This window comes from Tamandua tetradactyla, chromosome 23 (genome assembly GCF_023851605.1).
Source record: "Tamandua tetradactyla isolate mTamTet1 chromosome 23, mTamTet1.pri, whole genome shotgun sequence".
NCBI lineage: Eukaryota > Metazoa > Chordata > Mammalia > Pilosa > Myrmecophagidae > Tamandua > Tamandua tetradactyla.
Genome location: NC_135349.1, coordinates 10,572,447 through 10,588,901, shown reverse-complemented (window position 1 = coordinate 10,588,901; position 16,455 = coordinate 10,572,447). Strand labels below are relative to the sequence as shown.

The 16,455-nt window shown below is 38.7% G+C and overlaps 1 protein-coding gene across 10 annotated transcripts in view; it reads right to left on the bottom strand.

Annotated features, from left to right (window-relative positions):
- STYXL1 (serine/threonine/tyrosine interacting like 1) overlaps nt 1-16,455 on the bottom strand; it is an 89,064-nt gene that overhangs the window by 10,396 nt on the left and 62,213 nt on the right. For all 10 annotated transcript variants that reach the window (XM_077140897.1, XM_077140894.1, XM_077140893.1 and 7 more), the window contains one exon: nt 560-657. In XM_077140897.1, coding sequence (XP_076997012.1) covers nt 560-657 — 98 coding nt within the window. The remainder of the gene's footprint in view (nt 1-559; nt 658-16,455) is intronic.

Sequence of the window (16,455 nt, the reverse complement as noted above, 5' to 3'; positions counted from 1 at the left end):
TGGCAGAAAACGTCACCATCAATGAGGTACAGAACCGCCGGGCAGTGTCCATGCGCAGGGAGGCCAGAGGGGAACTGGGGCACACGTTTAGGATCATGGGAGTCAAAACTGGAAAAGTTTCGGAGTCTTCCTGCCATCCCCGGCCCCTGACCGGAGACGAAGGCAAGGACACAGTGGGATTTGCTGCTGGGTCCGCAGAGCCCAGCCCGGGGCAGGCTCCACGAAGGTAGGGGAGGTCAGGTTGGCCAACACACTTCTGTCAAGACAGACAGACAGTCACGGTGTGCTTGGGGCCTGGCCAAGCCCAGAAAGGCCCCATCCAGCCAGGGCCAGTGCCCCTGCTCGGCCCCACACCCCTGACGTAACACCAGGGCTGCCCGTGCAGCAGAGGGCTCTTGAGAGGCTGGGCTTGCCCTGAGTCCACACGGGACGGGCCACAGCTGGACCCTGCCTTTATTCTCCCAAACACTGGGAGATGCAATCAGGAGTAGGTGGGTGGAGCGGCCCCTTTGCCCCCTGGCACTGCTCAGGCACTAGCTTGTCCCAGAACACTCCTTACCAATGAAATGGCAGAGGTGGCGAAAAAAGGGAGAAATGTTGGCGTCGAGTGTATCTTCCACCGGGATGTGAAGAAGCTTGTCGGGATCCCCCATGAAACTAAACAGAAGAAAAGCGCAGGTCACCGGGTAGGTTCCCTATGCCATGCCCCGCGTGGCATCCCCCCTTCCCCAGGAGGGTCCATGCACTGCATATGACCCCATCATACAATCCCTAAGTAGATACCCAAAAGAAATGCATGTTCACACAAAGACTTGTACACAAATGTTCATCATAGCCTTATTTATGACAGCAAAAACTACAAACAACACGAACTTGCATGGTGAATGGATAAGCAAATCGTGGTATAAACATAGAATGGGATTCTACTCAATCCTAAAAGGGAGACAAACTATTGATAGCTGTTACAACACAGATAAATCTCAGAGTAAATAGGCTGCATGGAAGAAACCAGAAAACACTGTTAAATATGTCAGTATTGATTATATTTGCCCTCATATTTAGCCTTCCAGCTGCTCTTCCTTTCTCCTCATGCTTTGATCTGGGATCATTTTCCTTTGCCTTGAAGGACACACTTCAGCATTTACTTTAACGCTGGTAATGAATCCTTTCAGTTTTTCACATGTAGACACATTCAGCTTCATTGGTGTTCAGTAACATTTTTTTTTTTTGCTTTCAAAAAGAGGAATTTAATAAGTTCTAAGGTCAAGAAAATGTCCCAGTTAAAACAAGTCTATAGAAACGTCCAATCAAAGGCATCCAGGGAGAGATATTTTGGTTCAAGAAGGCTGATGAAGTTCAGGGTTTCTCTCTCGGCTGGAAGGGCACATGGCGAACACGGCGTCATCTGCTAGCTTCTCCTGGCTTCCTGTTTCATGAAGCTCCCCGGGAGGCGTTTTCCTTCTTCATCTCCAAAGGTCGCTGGCTGGTGGACTCTGCTTCTCGTGGCCAGGTCGTTCTGCTCTGCTGTCTCTGAATCGCCTCAATAACATATTTAAGTGTATAGTTTGATGAATTATTTGGGGAATCATCACCACTATCAAGGTAATCAACATGTCCATCATCCACAAAAGTTTCCTCTGTAATCCATCCCTCTCTTTCCAACCCACATCCTCAAACAACCACTTCTGTCACTATAGATTAGGTTGCTATAATTTTATTTAAATGAATATTTTTGTCTGGCTTCTGCTGCACAGCATAATTATTTTGAGGCTCATCCAGATGTTGTGTATATCAGTGGTCTGTCCCTTTTATTGTCCAGCACTATTCCATTATAGGGATATACCACAATTGGCTTATCCATTCACTTGGGGAAGGGCATTTGGGTTGTTTCCAGTTTGGGGCTATTGCAGATAAAGCTGCTATAAAAATTCATATACAACAAAATTTATATTTTTGACTAGTGCATTTCCTAATATAACTTATGTGGACAGCTTAATTGAACACCATAATACTTGGAACCTTGTGTAGGGCATGAGATTTTGTAGGTTTGTCCAGAGTGATGCCCAGATAAATCCCAGAGCGATTTGAACAGTGAATAGGGAAGTATTTCCAGAGTCCCCTAGGGGGAATGGTGAGAAAGGGGGAAAATTCAACTTCCCCAACTGGAGAATTCTTGATATTCTCACAGACAGTGGGGACAGCCAAAGCAATAGGCCGAGCGTCCAATCTTGGGGATTGTTCATATGAAAGTTAATCCTGCAAAGGATAAGCTAAGCCCATTTAATATTAGGCATAAGAGTCACCCCCAAGAGAACCTCTTCTGTTGCTCATATGTGGCCTCTCTCTCTCAGCCAGCACAACAAGCAAACTCACCACCCTCCCCCTGTCTACGTGGGACATGACTCCCAGGGGTGTGGACCTTCCTAGCAACGTGGGACAGAAATCCTAGAATGAGATGAGACTCAGCATCAAGGGATTGAGAAAACCTTCTCGACCAAAAGGGGGAAGAGAGAAATGAGACAAAAGAAAGTGTCAATGGCTGAGAGATTCCAGAGTCAAGAGGTTATCCTGAAGGTTATTCTTACGCATTAAATAGATATCACCTGTTTAGCTAAGGTGCAATGGAGAGGCTGGAGGGAACTGCCTGAAAATGTAGAGCTGTGCTCTGGTGGCCATGTTTCTTAAAGATAATTGTATGTTGATCTGGCTGTCGCAGTGTGACTGTGTGATTCTGAGAGCCTTGTGTCTGATGCTCTTTTTGTCTACCTTATAGACGGACAAGTAAAACATAAAAAAATAAATAAATAGGGGGAACAAATGTTAAAATAAATTTAGTAGTTGAAATGCTGGTGATCGGTGAAGGGGAGGGGTAAGGGGTATGGTATGTATGAATTTTTTACTGTTTTCTTTTTATTGCTTTTTCTGAATTGATGCAGATGTTCTAAGAAATGATCATGATGATGAATATACAACTATGTGATAATAGTGTGAGTTATTGATTATATAACAAGAATGGAATGATCATATGATAAGAATGTTTGTGTTTGTATGTGGTTATGTATCATAAATAAAAAATAAATTTAAAAAATTTCATGTACAAGTCTCTGTGTGTACATGTACTTACATTTCTCTTGGTAAATGCCCAGAGTGGGCTCACTGGCTTGTATGTAAAATATATACTTAACATTTTTTTTGAGGGAGTGCATGGTCTGGAAATCAAACCAGGGTCTCCCATTTGAAATGCCATAGAACAGTATGGCGTTCTAACCGCTGAACTACCCGTGCATCCTTATGCTTAACATTTTAAGAAATCGCCATACTGTTTTCCAAAATGATTGTATCAGTGTATGAAAGTTCTGGTTGCTCAACACTTGGTGTGGTCAGGCTTTTTAATTTTAAGTTTAGCCATTCTAGTGGGTATGTAATAGTTCTAATTTTCACTTTCCTAACTGATCGTGGTTCTACTTTGCACTTCCTTAACAACTAATAATGTTAAATATCTTTTCATATGTTTATTTGTCAAATATATCTTTGCTCTGATGATGTTTGTCCATCTTTTGCCCATTTAAAAAAGTGTATTGCTTACCTTATTACTGAGCTGTAAGAGTTCTTTAAATATTCCAGTTACAAATATTTTATTGTATACATATATATATATATATATATATATATATATAGGAAATGTTTTCTCCCAATCTGTGGCTTGCCTTTTCTTTTCATAACTCTCTCTTTTTTAATGCCATTTTATTGAGATATTTTCACACACCATACATACCAACTGTCCAAAGTATACAATCCCTGGCTCACAGCCTCATCACGTAGTTGCACATACATCACCATGATCAATGTTAGAACATTTTCATTGCTCCAGAAAATAAATAAAAAGGAAAAAAAAAATCCTCCCATACTCCTATACCTCCTTTATTTTCTTTCACTTTTTTTTATTGATAAAGCAACATACAAGCACATACATTCTTAACATGCAAACATTCCATACATGGTGTACAATCAATAGCTCACAATATCATCACAGAGTTGTGTATTCATCACCATGATCATTTTTTAGGACATTTGCATCACTCCAGAAAAAGAAATAAATAAAAGAAAAAACTCATACATACCATACCCCTTACCCCTTCCTTTCATTGATCACTAGTATTCCATCTACCTAATATATATATTTTTTAATTTTAATATTTGTTCCCACTATTATTTATTTTTAATCCATATGTTTTACTCACCTGTCCATACTACAGATAAAAGGAGCATCAGACACAAGGTTTTCACAATCACACAGTCACACTGCAAAAGCTATATCATTATACATTCATCTTCAAGAAACATGGCTATTGGAACTCAGCGCTACATTTTCAGGCACTTCCCTCTAATCTCCCTAATACACCTTAAACTAAAAAGGGGATATCTATATAATGCGTAAGAATAATCTCCAGGATAACCTCTCAACTCTGTTTGAAATCTCTCAGCCACTGACACTTTATTTTGTCTCATTTCTCTCTTCCCCTTTTCAGTTGAGAAGGTTTTCTCAATACCTTGATGCTGAGCCCCAGCTCATTGTAGGATTTCTGTCCCACGTCACCAGAGAGGTTTACACCCCTGGGCGCCATGTCCCACGTAGAGATGGGGATGGTGGTGAGTTTGCATGTTGTGTTGGCTGAGAAAGAGAGGCTGCATCTGAGCAACAAAAGCGGTTCTCTGGGGGTGAATCTTAGGCTTAGTCTATCTTTTGTGGGGATAAGTTTCATATGAACAAACCCCAAGACTGAGGGCTTGATTTTATCCCTCCTTTATTAACCCATGGTATTGGTGTGGTACCTGTTGCTGAAAGTATTAAAATATTACTGTTAGCTATAGTAAATATTTTGCAATTTTTCCATATACCTCTATTATTAACTCCTTGTAATAGTGTCATACATTTGTTCTAATTCATGAAATAACTTTTTAATATTTGAACAGTTAATCACGGATATTGTCCACCACAGGATTCACTGTGTTACACATTCCCAAGTTTTAATCTCCAACTTTTCTTCTAGTGACGCACATGACTCTAAACTTCCCCTTTCCACCACGTTCACACACAACTCAGTACAGTTAATTATTCTCACAATAACCTGCTACCATCACCACCATCCAAAAACGTTTAAGTTCAACCCTAGTTAAACATTCTGCATATATTAAGCAACTGCTCCTTATTCTTTAGCATCTTTCTATATCCTGGTAGCCCATGTTCTTTATTTTATGTCTATGAGTTTAACACACTATAATTACATAATTGTCTTTTGAAGAGCAAACGTTTTTCTTTCTAATAAAGTAAAATTTATTAATTTTTTTTCTCTTTAGGGTTTATGCTTTTTGTGTTCTATTTAAGAAATCTTTGCCAAACCCAAAACCACTGAGATGTTTTCCCTTTTTTCTTCTAGAAATTTCATAATTTTCCCTCTTACATTTAGGTCATGAGCTATTCTAAAATTTCATTATCCAAGTGTTCATTGCTAGTACATAGAAATGCAGTTCAATTTTGTTTGTTGACCTTTTATCCTGCAATGTTGCTAAACCTACTTAATAGTCCTAGTGGTTTCTATAAATTTCTTTGGATTTTATATATAACCTATAAAGTCATCTTTGACTTTACTTCTGATCAGGTGATAGTTACATAGAGAAGTTACATATATTAATTTGTCAAGCTGTATTTTCATATTTTTTAAAATTTTTTATTGTATAGTATAACATATATACAAAGCAAAGAAATAAAAAAGCAATAGTTTTCAAAGCACTCTTCAACAAGTAGTTATAGGACAGATCCCAGAGTTTGTCATGGGCTACCAGATGATCCTCAGATTTTCCCTTCTAGCTGCTCCAGAAAATAGGAAGCTAGAAGGCTTAAATATTTTTTTATCACCACAATTGACTTTTTTCTTTCTTTTTTGTGAAAAATAACATTTATACAAAAAAAGCAATAAACTCAAAGCACAGCACCACAAGTGGTTGTAGAGTTTGACATGGGTTACAATTCCACAATTTTAGGTTTTTACTTCTAGCAGCTCTAAGATACTGGTGGCAGAAAGAGAAAACAATTTAATGATTCAGCAATCATAAAATTTGTTAAAGCCTACTGTCTCTGTATAACTCCATCATCACTTTTGATCTTACCATCCCTCTCTTTAGGGTTCTTTGGGCTATCGCCATTCTAACTTTTTCACGTTGAAAGGGGCTGTCATAATATGGAGTGGGGAGATGGAACTATATGATGTTCTAGAGTAGCTGGGCCCTCTGGGTTTCAGGACTTATCTGGTCCAGGGACCCTTCTGGAGGTTGTAGGTTTCTGGAAAGTTACTCTAGTGCATGGAACCCTGGTGGAATCTTATACATTGCATTAGATGTTCTTTAGGATTGGCTGGAGTGGTCCTGGTTGGGGTTTGGGTGGTTATGATAGGTAGCAAGGTCTAACTGAAGCTTATGTAAGAGCAACCTCCAGAGTAGCCTCTCCACTCTGTTTGAAATTTGTCTGCCACTGCTACTTTATTAGTTACACTTCTTTTCCCTCTTTTGGTCAGGAGAGCATTGTTGATCCCACAGCACCAGGGCCTGATTCATCCCTGGATGTACTTTCGTGTTTTGTGCACTTTTCCATAGGTATGTAATATTTCCCAATAAACAAAAACAAAAGCAAGCAATAAAATTTGCTTTTATTATATTGCAAATAAATTTTTATTTTCATTGCAAATTCAATTTCTTTCATGGATATGGGGCTATTGCTATATTTCCTAAGTGAGCTTTGTTAATGTGAGTCTTTCAAGAAATTTGTTCATTTCATCTAAAATTTCAAATTTATTGGTATGAAATTATTCATGACAGTCCCTAGTTTCTTTTATTTTTAATTTAAAATTATATTGAGGGGGGAAAATAAGAGAATAAATAAAAAAATAAAAACACACACAAAAAACCTATTGAGGTAAGTGTAGATTCCATGCAGTTTTAAAAAATAATTCAGAAGGTGGGGCAAGATGGCAGTGTAGGGAGGTGTGGGGTTTAGCCCATCCTCTAGGCCAGCTAGTAAATTGCCAGGAACTGTCAGGAACAGCTGTTGGGGAGACTCCTGTGGCTGGATACACATCGTACACCAGTCTCGAATGGGTAGAAGGGCCAAGGCTACAGCACAGAACTGTAAGTCTAACAAGCCATGGAGGTTGGCACCCCTCCACGACTGGGATGTGGGCTATTTTGGAGTTATTTCCCCATGGGGAAAATAAGCAGTTTCTACCAGGAGCAAGCGAAGGTAGCTCAACCAAGCTCCAATTGCAGAATTAACAAATTCTGACTGCTGAATATAAGCTGCAAGCACAGATAAACCTGGAGCAAGCACTAAAGGAAACTGGAGGTTTCTACTCACAGAGGGCTGATGAAAAAAAAAAAAGAGGCTTTTGGAGTTTTCCAATATTCCCAGAACACTGGAAAAGTGCTATGCCCCAAGAAAAGGGGCACATAGAGCCAGATATCAACTTCTGCTCTTGATTGGCAAAACTGGGGGTGGGGTAAGGCTCTGAAAATGAATTTTTTCCACATTTCTCTGTCGTCTTTCTCTCCTTCTTTTTTTCTTTCGTCCCTTCTCTCTCTCTTCCTTTCTTTCTCTCTCCCTTTCTCCCTCTTCCGACCCCTTACTTTTTAACTGCCCACTAAATTGAACTGCAGGCATTCTCAAGTTTCAGCACTCCCCTAGGCAAGGGCAGAGTTAAGGAATGTATGAGAGACAAACTAGTCAAGTGAAGGAGATAGTTCTCTAAAGGGTGTACCTTTCTAAAGAAAAGGGAGGACAACAGGGTCCAGCAAAAGTGGCAGCTCTGATTTAGAGAACTCAGAACCCACATTCTGAAAAACAGTAAGAGTTTTGGCAGACCTTCTACCTCAGCCTCTGTCACAACATAAAGAACTCAAAAGCTTGAAAAAACAAATGGGAATCAAAGGCACAATAAAAGAGATGGAAAACACAATGGAGACCTACAACAGCAGATTGGAAGAGGCAGAAGAAAGAATTAGTGAGCTAGAGGACTGTATATCTGCAATCCTACACACGAAAGAATAGGGAAAAGAATGGGAAAATATGAGCAGGATCTCAGGGAACTGAACAACATAGGAAGTGCATGAATATACAGGGCGTCCCAGAAGGACATGAAAAGGGAAAGGGGGCAGAAAGAACAATGGAGGAAATAACCACTGAAAATTTCCTGACTCTTTGAAAGACATAAAATTACAAAATTCCTAAACAGAATAGACCTGAATAGACTTACTCCAAGTCATTTACTAGTCAGATTGTCAAATGTCAAAGACAAAGAAAATTCTAAAAGCAGCAAGATAAGTGATTCACACCATACAAGGGAATCTCAATAAGACTGTGTATGGATTTCTTGGCAGGAACCATGGGGATGAGAAGGCAGTGGTGTATTTAAGATACTGAAAGAGAAAACTGCCAGTCACGAATTTTATATTCAGCAAAACTTCCCTTCAAAAATCAGGAAGACAGGTGGTTCAGTGGTGGAATGCTTGCCTTCCATGTGGGGGAGACACCCCTCCAACAAAAAGGGGTAGAAGTTCTGCAGCTCTGAAAGTCACCCCATAGGGCAACTATTTAAAAAGGTGAAAAGGAGATCAGACTTCAATTAGAGATATGAATGAGGCAGATCTGGTTAGGACGAAGGTACATCAGACTACAAGGTAAAGGATCCAATTGACTGTGTTTTAGAACTTCAACTTCTGTGTGAGACCAAAGGAAGAGATGTTTATTTGGTGCGAAACTTATATTTTTGGTAGTACATTATCTAATTTATCTTGTGTGGTCAGTTTATTCAAGCACCATAATTATATGGAACCTTGAATAGGGAGTGAAATCTTGTTGGCTTGTACAGGTTAGTATTATGCCCTGATACATCCCAGAGTAATTTTGGCAGAAAATAAAAAAGTATTTGCAAAAATAAAATAAAATAAACAAAACAAAACAATAGTATTTGCAAAGCATTCTTGAGGGACTGGAGAAAAATGTGGAAATATTATACCTCTTCACCTGGGAATTCCAGATATCCTTGCAAGCATTGGGGATTACCAATTTAAAAGGCCTAGCCCTTGATCTCTGGGTTGGCCCTTATGAAACTTATTCCTACAAGGAGAAGCTAAGCCTATTCATAACTATGTCTAAGTGTCATTCCCAGAAACCTCTTTCATTTCTCAGATATGGCCTCTTTCTCTAAGCCAACTTGGCAGGTGGACTCACTGCCCTTCCCCTAACATGGGACATGACTCCCAGGGGTATAAATCTCCATGGCAACATGGGACATGACATGACTTCTGAGGTAAGCCTGGACCTGGCATTGTGGGGTTGAGAAAGCCTTCTTGACTAAAAGGGGGAAGATAAATGAAAAAATAAAGTTTCAGGGGCTGAGAGATTTCAAATAGAATTGAGAGGACATTCTGGAGTTATTCTTATGCATTATATAGATCTCCCTTTTGAAATTTTTAGTGGATCAGAATAACTAGAATACCTGAAACAGTTGAACTGTATTCCAGTAGCCTTGATTCTTGAAGAGGACTGTATAAATATTTAGCTTATACAATGTGACCATGTGGGTGTGAAAACCTTTATAGCTGAGACTCCCTTTATTCAGTGTATGGACAGATAAGTAAAAAAATAAGGACAAAAAATAAATAAATAATAGGGGGATAAGGGGCATGGGATGTTTTGGTTGTTCTTTTTCATTTCTATTTTTATATGCCTTTTTGGAGTGATGAAAATGTTCAAAAACTATTAGTGTTGATGGATGCACAATTACAGCATGATACTGTGAACCACTGATTTGTACACTTTGTGTGATTATATTGGATGCAAAAATATCTCAAAATTGCATTAAAAATGAGGAAGAGTTTTAAATATTTTCAGATAAACACACTGACAGAGTCTGTAAACAAGAGACCTGCTCTACAAGAAAGACTAAAGGGAGCAAGCACTACAAGAAGATAAGACAGGAGAGAGAGGATTAGAGAAGAGTGTAGAAAAGAAGGCTATAAGGCTATCAGTAAGGGTAAAAAGAAAGCACAATATAATTAAAGTGAACAAAGTGTGAGTATGGTTGAATGAGGAAGGCTAGGGGCATGTATGATGTCAGAGGGAAAGAGGATAAAAACTGGGAATTAGAAAATGATAACTTAGTGAAACCTAGAGTGGACAATGACAGTGATTAAATAAACAAATATAAGAAAGTTTTTACATGACGGAGAACAAATGCATGTCAACATTGCAAGATGTTGAAAATGGGATGGTATTTGGAAAAAATATTATCAATGCAAACTAGGGTCTATACTTAACAGTAACATTGTAATATGCTTCCATTAATTGTAACATAGGCAATATACCAAAACTAAATGTCAATAAGAGGGAGATATAAAGGATAGGTATGGGATTCTTGGCAATGTTGTTTCTACTTTTTACTTTTTTATTTGTCTTTTTTTCTTTTTTCCTCTTCTTTCTTTGCAGAAGAAATGGAAATGTCCTTGTTCTAGTTTACTAGCTGCCAGAATGTGATATATGAGAAACAGAACAGCTTTTAAAAGGGGGAATTCATTAAGTTGCAAGTTTACAGTTCTAAGGCTGTGAAAATGTCCAAATTAAAGCAAGTCTATAAAAATGTCCAAACTAAGGCACCAACAAGAGGTTACCTTCTCAAGAAAGTCCATTGAAGTGGAAAAGCACATGGCAAACATGGAGACATCTGCTAGCTTCCCCTCTGGGCTTCCTGTTTCATGAAGCTTCCCCAGGGGAATAGTCCTTCTTTATCTCCAAAGGTCTCTTTGCATGGGCTCTGCCCTCTTTCCAAAATGTTTCTTCTTTTAAAGGATTCCAGTAAACTAATCAAGACCCACCTGGAATGGATGGAGTCAAATCTCCCTCTAATCAAAGGTTAATAGCCACAATTGGGCATGCCTAGATCTCCATGGAGATAATCTAATCAAGTTTCCAACCAATAGTGCTGAATAGGGATTAAAAGAAAAGGTTTGGCGGTTCCTCAGGAAGCTAAGTATAGAACAGCCACATGACCTGGCAATACCATTGATAGGAATCTACTCAAAGGACATGAGGGCAAAGACACAAATGGACATTTGCACACCAATGTTTATAGCAGCATTATTTACAATTGCCACAAGATAGAAACAGCCCAAATGTCCATCAACAGATGAATGGCTAAACAAGCTGTGGTATATACATATGATGGAATATTATGCAGTCATAAGACAGAATAAAGTTATGAAGTATGTAACATAGGCAGAAACAAGCTTGTTTGAAAGCTTGTCTGGGGCCTGCCTTCCCCAGGGGAGGGGTGAAGCCCAACTAAGGTGGAATACCTCCCTTAAGGAATTCAGACCCCAGGGCTTGGTAATTTGAAGCCATTAAAACCAGCCTACAACCTTTCCTCTGTCTCCACCATGCCCCCAGCAGGGAGAATCTGCCAAAGTTAAAGGTACCACATCACCTTATACTGGTGGGACCTGAAGGCAGACAAGCACCACATACTGGGCAGGATAAGAAAAACAGAGCCCAGAGACTTCACAGGAAAGTCTTCCAACCTGCTGGGTCTCATCCTCAGGGGAAACTGACGCAGGCGACTCCTTCCCCTGATAGGAGGCCAGTTTAGTCCGGGAAAACCCGACTGGAGTCTGTAATACCTATGTAGACCCTCCGAAGGGTGGGGAGGGAACAGGCACCTTACAAGCAGGACAAGAAACAAGAAAACAAGAACTGAAAAATTACCCTCTGTTAAACAAAACTTAAGCTAGAGGCCCAGAAAAAGCTGAACTGAAGGTCAAAGAACAGATAGACAACAAACTCATCTAGCAAGAAAACCCTAGGTAAGATAAGTGAAAGCAATCTCCAGAATAAACTAATTAAGATAATTAAATGTCTAGACGCCAGCAAAAAATAACAAATCACACCAGGAAAATTGAAGATATGCCCCAGTCAAAAGAACAAACCAATAGTTCAAATGAGATACAGGAGCTGAAACAATTAATTCAAAATATACGAGCAGAAATGGAAAACCTCATCAAAAACCAAATCAATGAATTTAGGGAGGATATGAAGAAGGCAAGGAATGAACAAAAAGAAGAAATGGAAAGTCTGAAAAAAACAAATCACAGAACTTATGGGAATGAAAGATACAGTAGAAGAGATGAAAAAAACAATGGAACCTACAATGGTAGATTTCAAGAAACAGAGGTTAGGATTAGTGAACTGGAGGATGGAACATCTGAAATCCAAAAAGAAACAGAAACTATAGGGAAAAGAATGGAAAAATATGAGCAGGGACTCAGGGAATTGAATGATAATATGAAGCACACAAATATACATGTTGTGGGTGTCCCAGAAGGAGAAGAGAAGGGAAAAGGAGGAGAAAAACTAATGGAAGAAATTATCACTGAAAATTTCCCAACTCTTATGAAAGACCTAAAATTACAGATCCAAGAAGTGCAGCACACCCCAAAGAGAACAGATCCAAATAGACGTTCTCCAAGACTCTTAGTAGTCAGAATGTCAGAGGTCAAAGAGAAAGAGAGGATCTTGAAAGCAGCAAGAGAAAAGCAATCCAACACATACAAGGGAAACCCAATAAGACTATGTATAGCTTTCTCAGCAGAAACCATGGAGGCGAGAAGACAGTGGGATGATATATTTAAATTACTAAAAGAGAAAAACTGCCAACCAAGAATTCTATACCCATGCAAATCAAAACCACAATGAGATATTATCTCACACCCACCAGAATGGCCATTATCAACAAAACAGAAAATGACAAGTGCTGGAGAGGATGCGGAGAAAGAGGCACACTTATCCACTGTTGGTGGGAATGTCAAATGGTGCAACCACTGTGGAAGGCAGTTTGGCATTTCCTCAAAAAGCTGAATATAGAATTGCCATACGACCCAGAAATACCATTGCTGGGTATCTACTCAAAGGACTTAAGGGCAAAGACACAAACGGACATTTGCACACCAATGTTTATAGCAGCATTATTTACAATTGCAAAGAGATGGAAACAGCCAAAATGTCCATCAACAGACGAGTGGCTAAACAAACTGTGGTATATACATACGATGGAATATTATGCAGCTTTAAGACAGGATAAACTTATGAACCATGTAATAACATGGATGGACCTAGAGAACATTATGCTGAGTGAGTCTAGCCAAAAACTAAAGGACAAATACTGTATGGTCCCACTGATGTGAACCGACATTCGAGAATAAACCTGGAATATGTCATTGGTAACAGAGTCCAGCAGGAGTTAGAAACAGGGTAAGATAATGGGTAATTGGAGCTGAAGGGATACAGACTGTGCAACAGGACTAGATACAAAAACTCAAAAATGGACAGCACAATAATACCTAATTATAAAGTAATCATGTTAAAACACTGAATGAAGCTGCATCTGAGCTATAGGGTTTTTTTTTTCCTTATTATTACTTTTATTTTTTTTCTCTATATTAACATTCTGTATCTTTTTCTGTTGTGTTGCTAGTTCTTCTAAACTGATGCAAATGTACTAAGAAACGATGATCATGCATCTATGTGATGATGTTAAGAATTACTGATTGCATATGTAGAATGGTATGATTTCTAAATGTTGGGTTAATTTCCTTTTTCCATTAATTAATAAAAAAAATAAATAAATAAATTACAATGTGTAGTTTTGAGATGTCAGCTGGACAATAAAGTTATTTGTAAAAAAAAAAAAAAAAAAGAATTCTATACCCAGCAAAATTGTCCTTCAAAAATGAGGGAGAGGGCGGGCCGCGGTGGCTCAGCGGGCAAGAGTGCTTGCCTGCCATGCCGGAGGACCCCGGTTCGATTCCCGGCCCCAGCCCATGTAAAAAACAAACAAACAAACAAAATATAATAAAAAACAAGAAAATGTTTAAAGATGTTTCCCTTCCTTCCTTCTATCCTTCCTTCCTTCTCTGTCTTTCCTTCCTTTAAAAAAAAAAAAAAAAAAAATGAGGGAGAAATTAAAACATTTTCAGACAAAAAATCACTGAGAGAATTTGTGACCAAGAGACCAGCTCTGCAAGAAATACTAAAGGGAGCACTAGAAACAGATATGAAAAGACAGAAGAGAGAGGTGTGGAGAAGAGTGTAGAAATGAAGACTATCAGTAAAAGTAAAAAGAAGGAAAATTAGATTTGACATATAAAATCCCAAAGGCAAAATGGTAGAAGAAAGTACTACCTGTACAGAAATAACACTAAATGTTAATGGATTAAACTCCCCAATCAAAAGACATAGACTGGCAGGATGGATTGAAAAACAGGACCCATCTATATGCTGTCTACAGGAAACACATCTTAGACCCAAGGATAAACATAGGCAGAAAGTGAAAGGTTGGGAAAAGATGTTTCATGCAAATAAAAATCAGAAAAGAGCAGGAGTAGCTATACTAATATCCAACAAATTAGACTTCAAATGTAAAACAGTTAAAAGAGACAAAGAAGGACACTATGTGTTAATAAAAGGAACAATTCAACAAGAAGACATAATAATCATAAATATTCATGCACCGAGCCAGAGTGCTCCAAAATACATGAGGCAAATACTGAAAAGAGAAATAGACACATCTACCATAATAGTTGGAGACTTCAATTCACCACTCTCATCAATGGACAGAACATCTACACAGAGGATCAATAAAGAAACAGAGAATTTGAATAATGCAATAAATGAGCTAGACTTAACAGACATTTATAGAACATCACACCCCACAACAGCAGGATACACCTTTTTCTCAAGTGCTCACGGATCATTCTCAAGGATAGACCATATGCTGGGTCACAAAGCAAGTCTCAATAAATTTAAAAAGACTGAAATCATACAAAACACTTTCTCAGATCATAAAGGAATGAAGTTGGAAATCTATAAAAGGCAGAGGACCAGAAAATTCACAAATACATGGAGGCTCAACAGCACACTCGTAAACAACCAGTGGGTCAAGGAAGAAATTACAAGAGAAATCAGTAAATATCTCGAGGCAAATGAAAATGAAAACACAACATATCAAAACTTATGGGATGCAGCAAAGTCAGTGCTAAGAGGGAAATTTATTGCCCTAAATGCCTATATCAAAAAAGAAGAAAGGGCAAAAATCATGGAATTAACTGTCCACTTGGAAGAAGTAGAGAAAGAACAGCAAACTAACCCCAAAGCAAGCAAAAGGAAAGAAATAATGAAGTATGTAACAACATTGATTGGATGTTGAGGACATTATGCTGAGTGAGATTAGCCAGAAACAAAAGGGCAAACAGTGTATGGTCTCACTGATATAAATCAACATTAATGAATGAACTTGGAGAATTTCAGTTAAGAACAGAGACCATTAGCTGATAGAAATAGGGTAGATATTCGGTAATTGGGGCTGAAGGGACACAGATGGTGCGACAGGACTGTTTGTAAAAATTCAGAAATGGATCGCACAATACTACCTAACTGCAAAACAATAACGTTAGTACACTGAATGAAGCTGAATGTGCGAATGATAGAGGGAGGGGGGCTGGGGGCACAAATGAAACCAGAAGGAAAGATAGACGATAAAGACTGAGATGGTATAATCTAGGAATGCCTAGAGTGTATAATGATAGTGACTAAATGTACAAATTAAAAATGTTTTTGCATGAGGAAGAACAAAGGAATGTCAATATTGCAGGGTGTTGAAAATAGATGGTAATTCATATTTTAAGATGTATGTGTGAGACTAAAGCAAAAAATGTTTATTTGGTACAAAATTTATATTTTGACTAGTGCATCTCCTAATATAACTTGTATGGACAGTTTAATTGAATACCATTACTGCATGGAACCTTGAATAGGGCATGAGATTTTGTAGGTTTCTCCAGAGTGATACCCTGATAAATCCCAGCGTGATTTGAACAGTGAATAAAAAAGTATTTGCAAACTCCCCTTGAGGGAATGGTGAAAAGGAGGGGAAATTCAACTTCCCCATTTGGAAAAGGCCTGATATTCTCGAAGGCAGTGAGGACAACAAAATCAATAGGCCAAACCCTCAATCTTGGGGTTATCCCCTCAAAGGATACTTAAAATTAGGCCTAAGAGTCACCCCCAGAGAATCTCTTTGATTGCTCAGATATGACCTATCTCTCTCACAGCCAACACAGCAAGCAAACTCACTGCCCTCCCCTCTCTACGTGGGACATGACTCCCAGGGGTGTAAACTCCACTAGCAATGTGGGACAGAAATCCTAGAATGCACTGGAACACAGCATCAAGACAGTAAGAAAACTTTCTTGAGTGAAAGGGGCAAGAGAGAAATAAGATGAAATAAAGTGTCAGTGGCTGAGAGATTTCAGAGTTGAGAGGTTATCCTGGAGGTTATTCTTATGCATTATATAGAT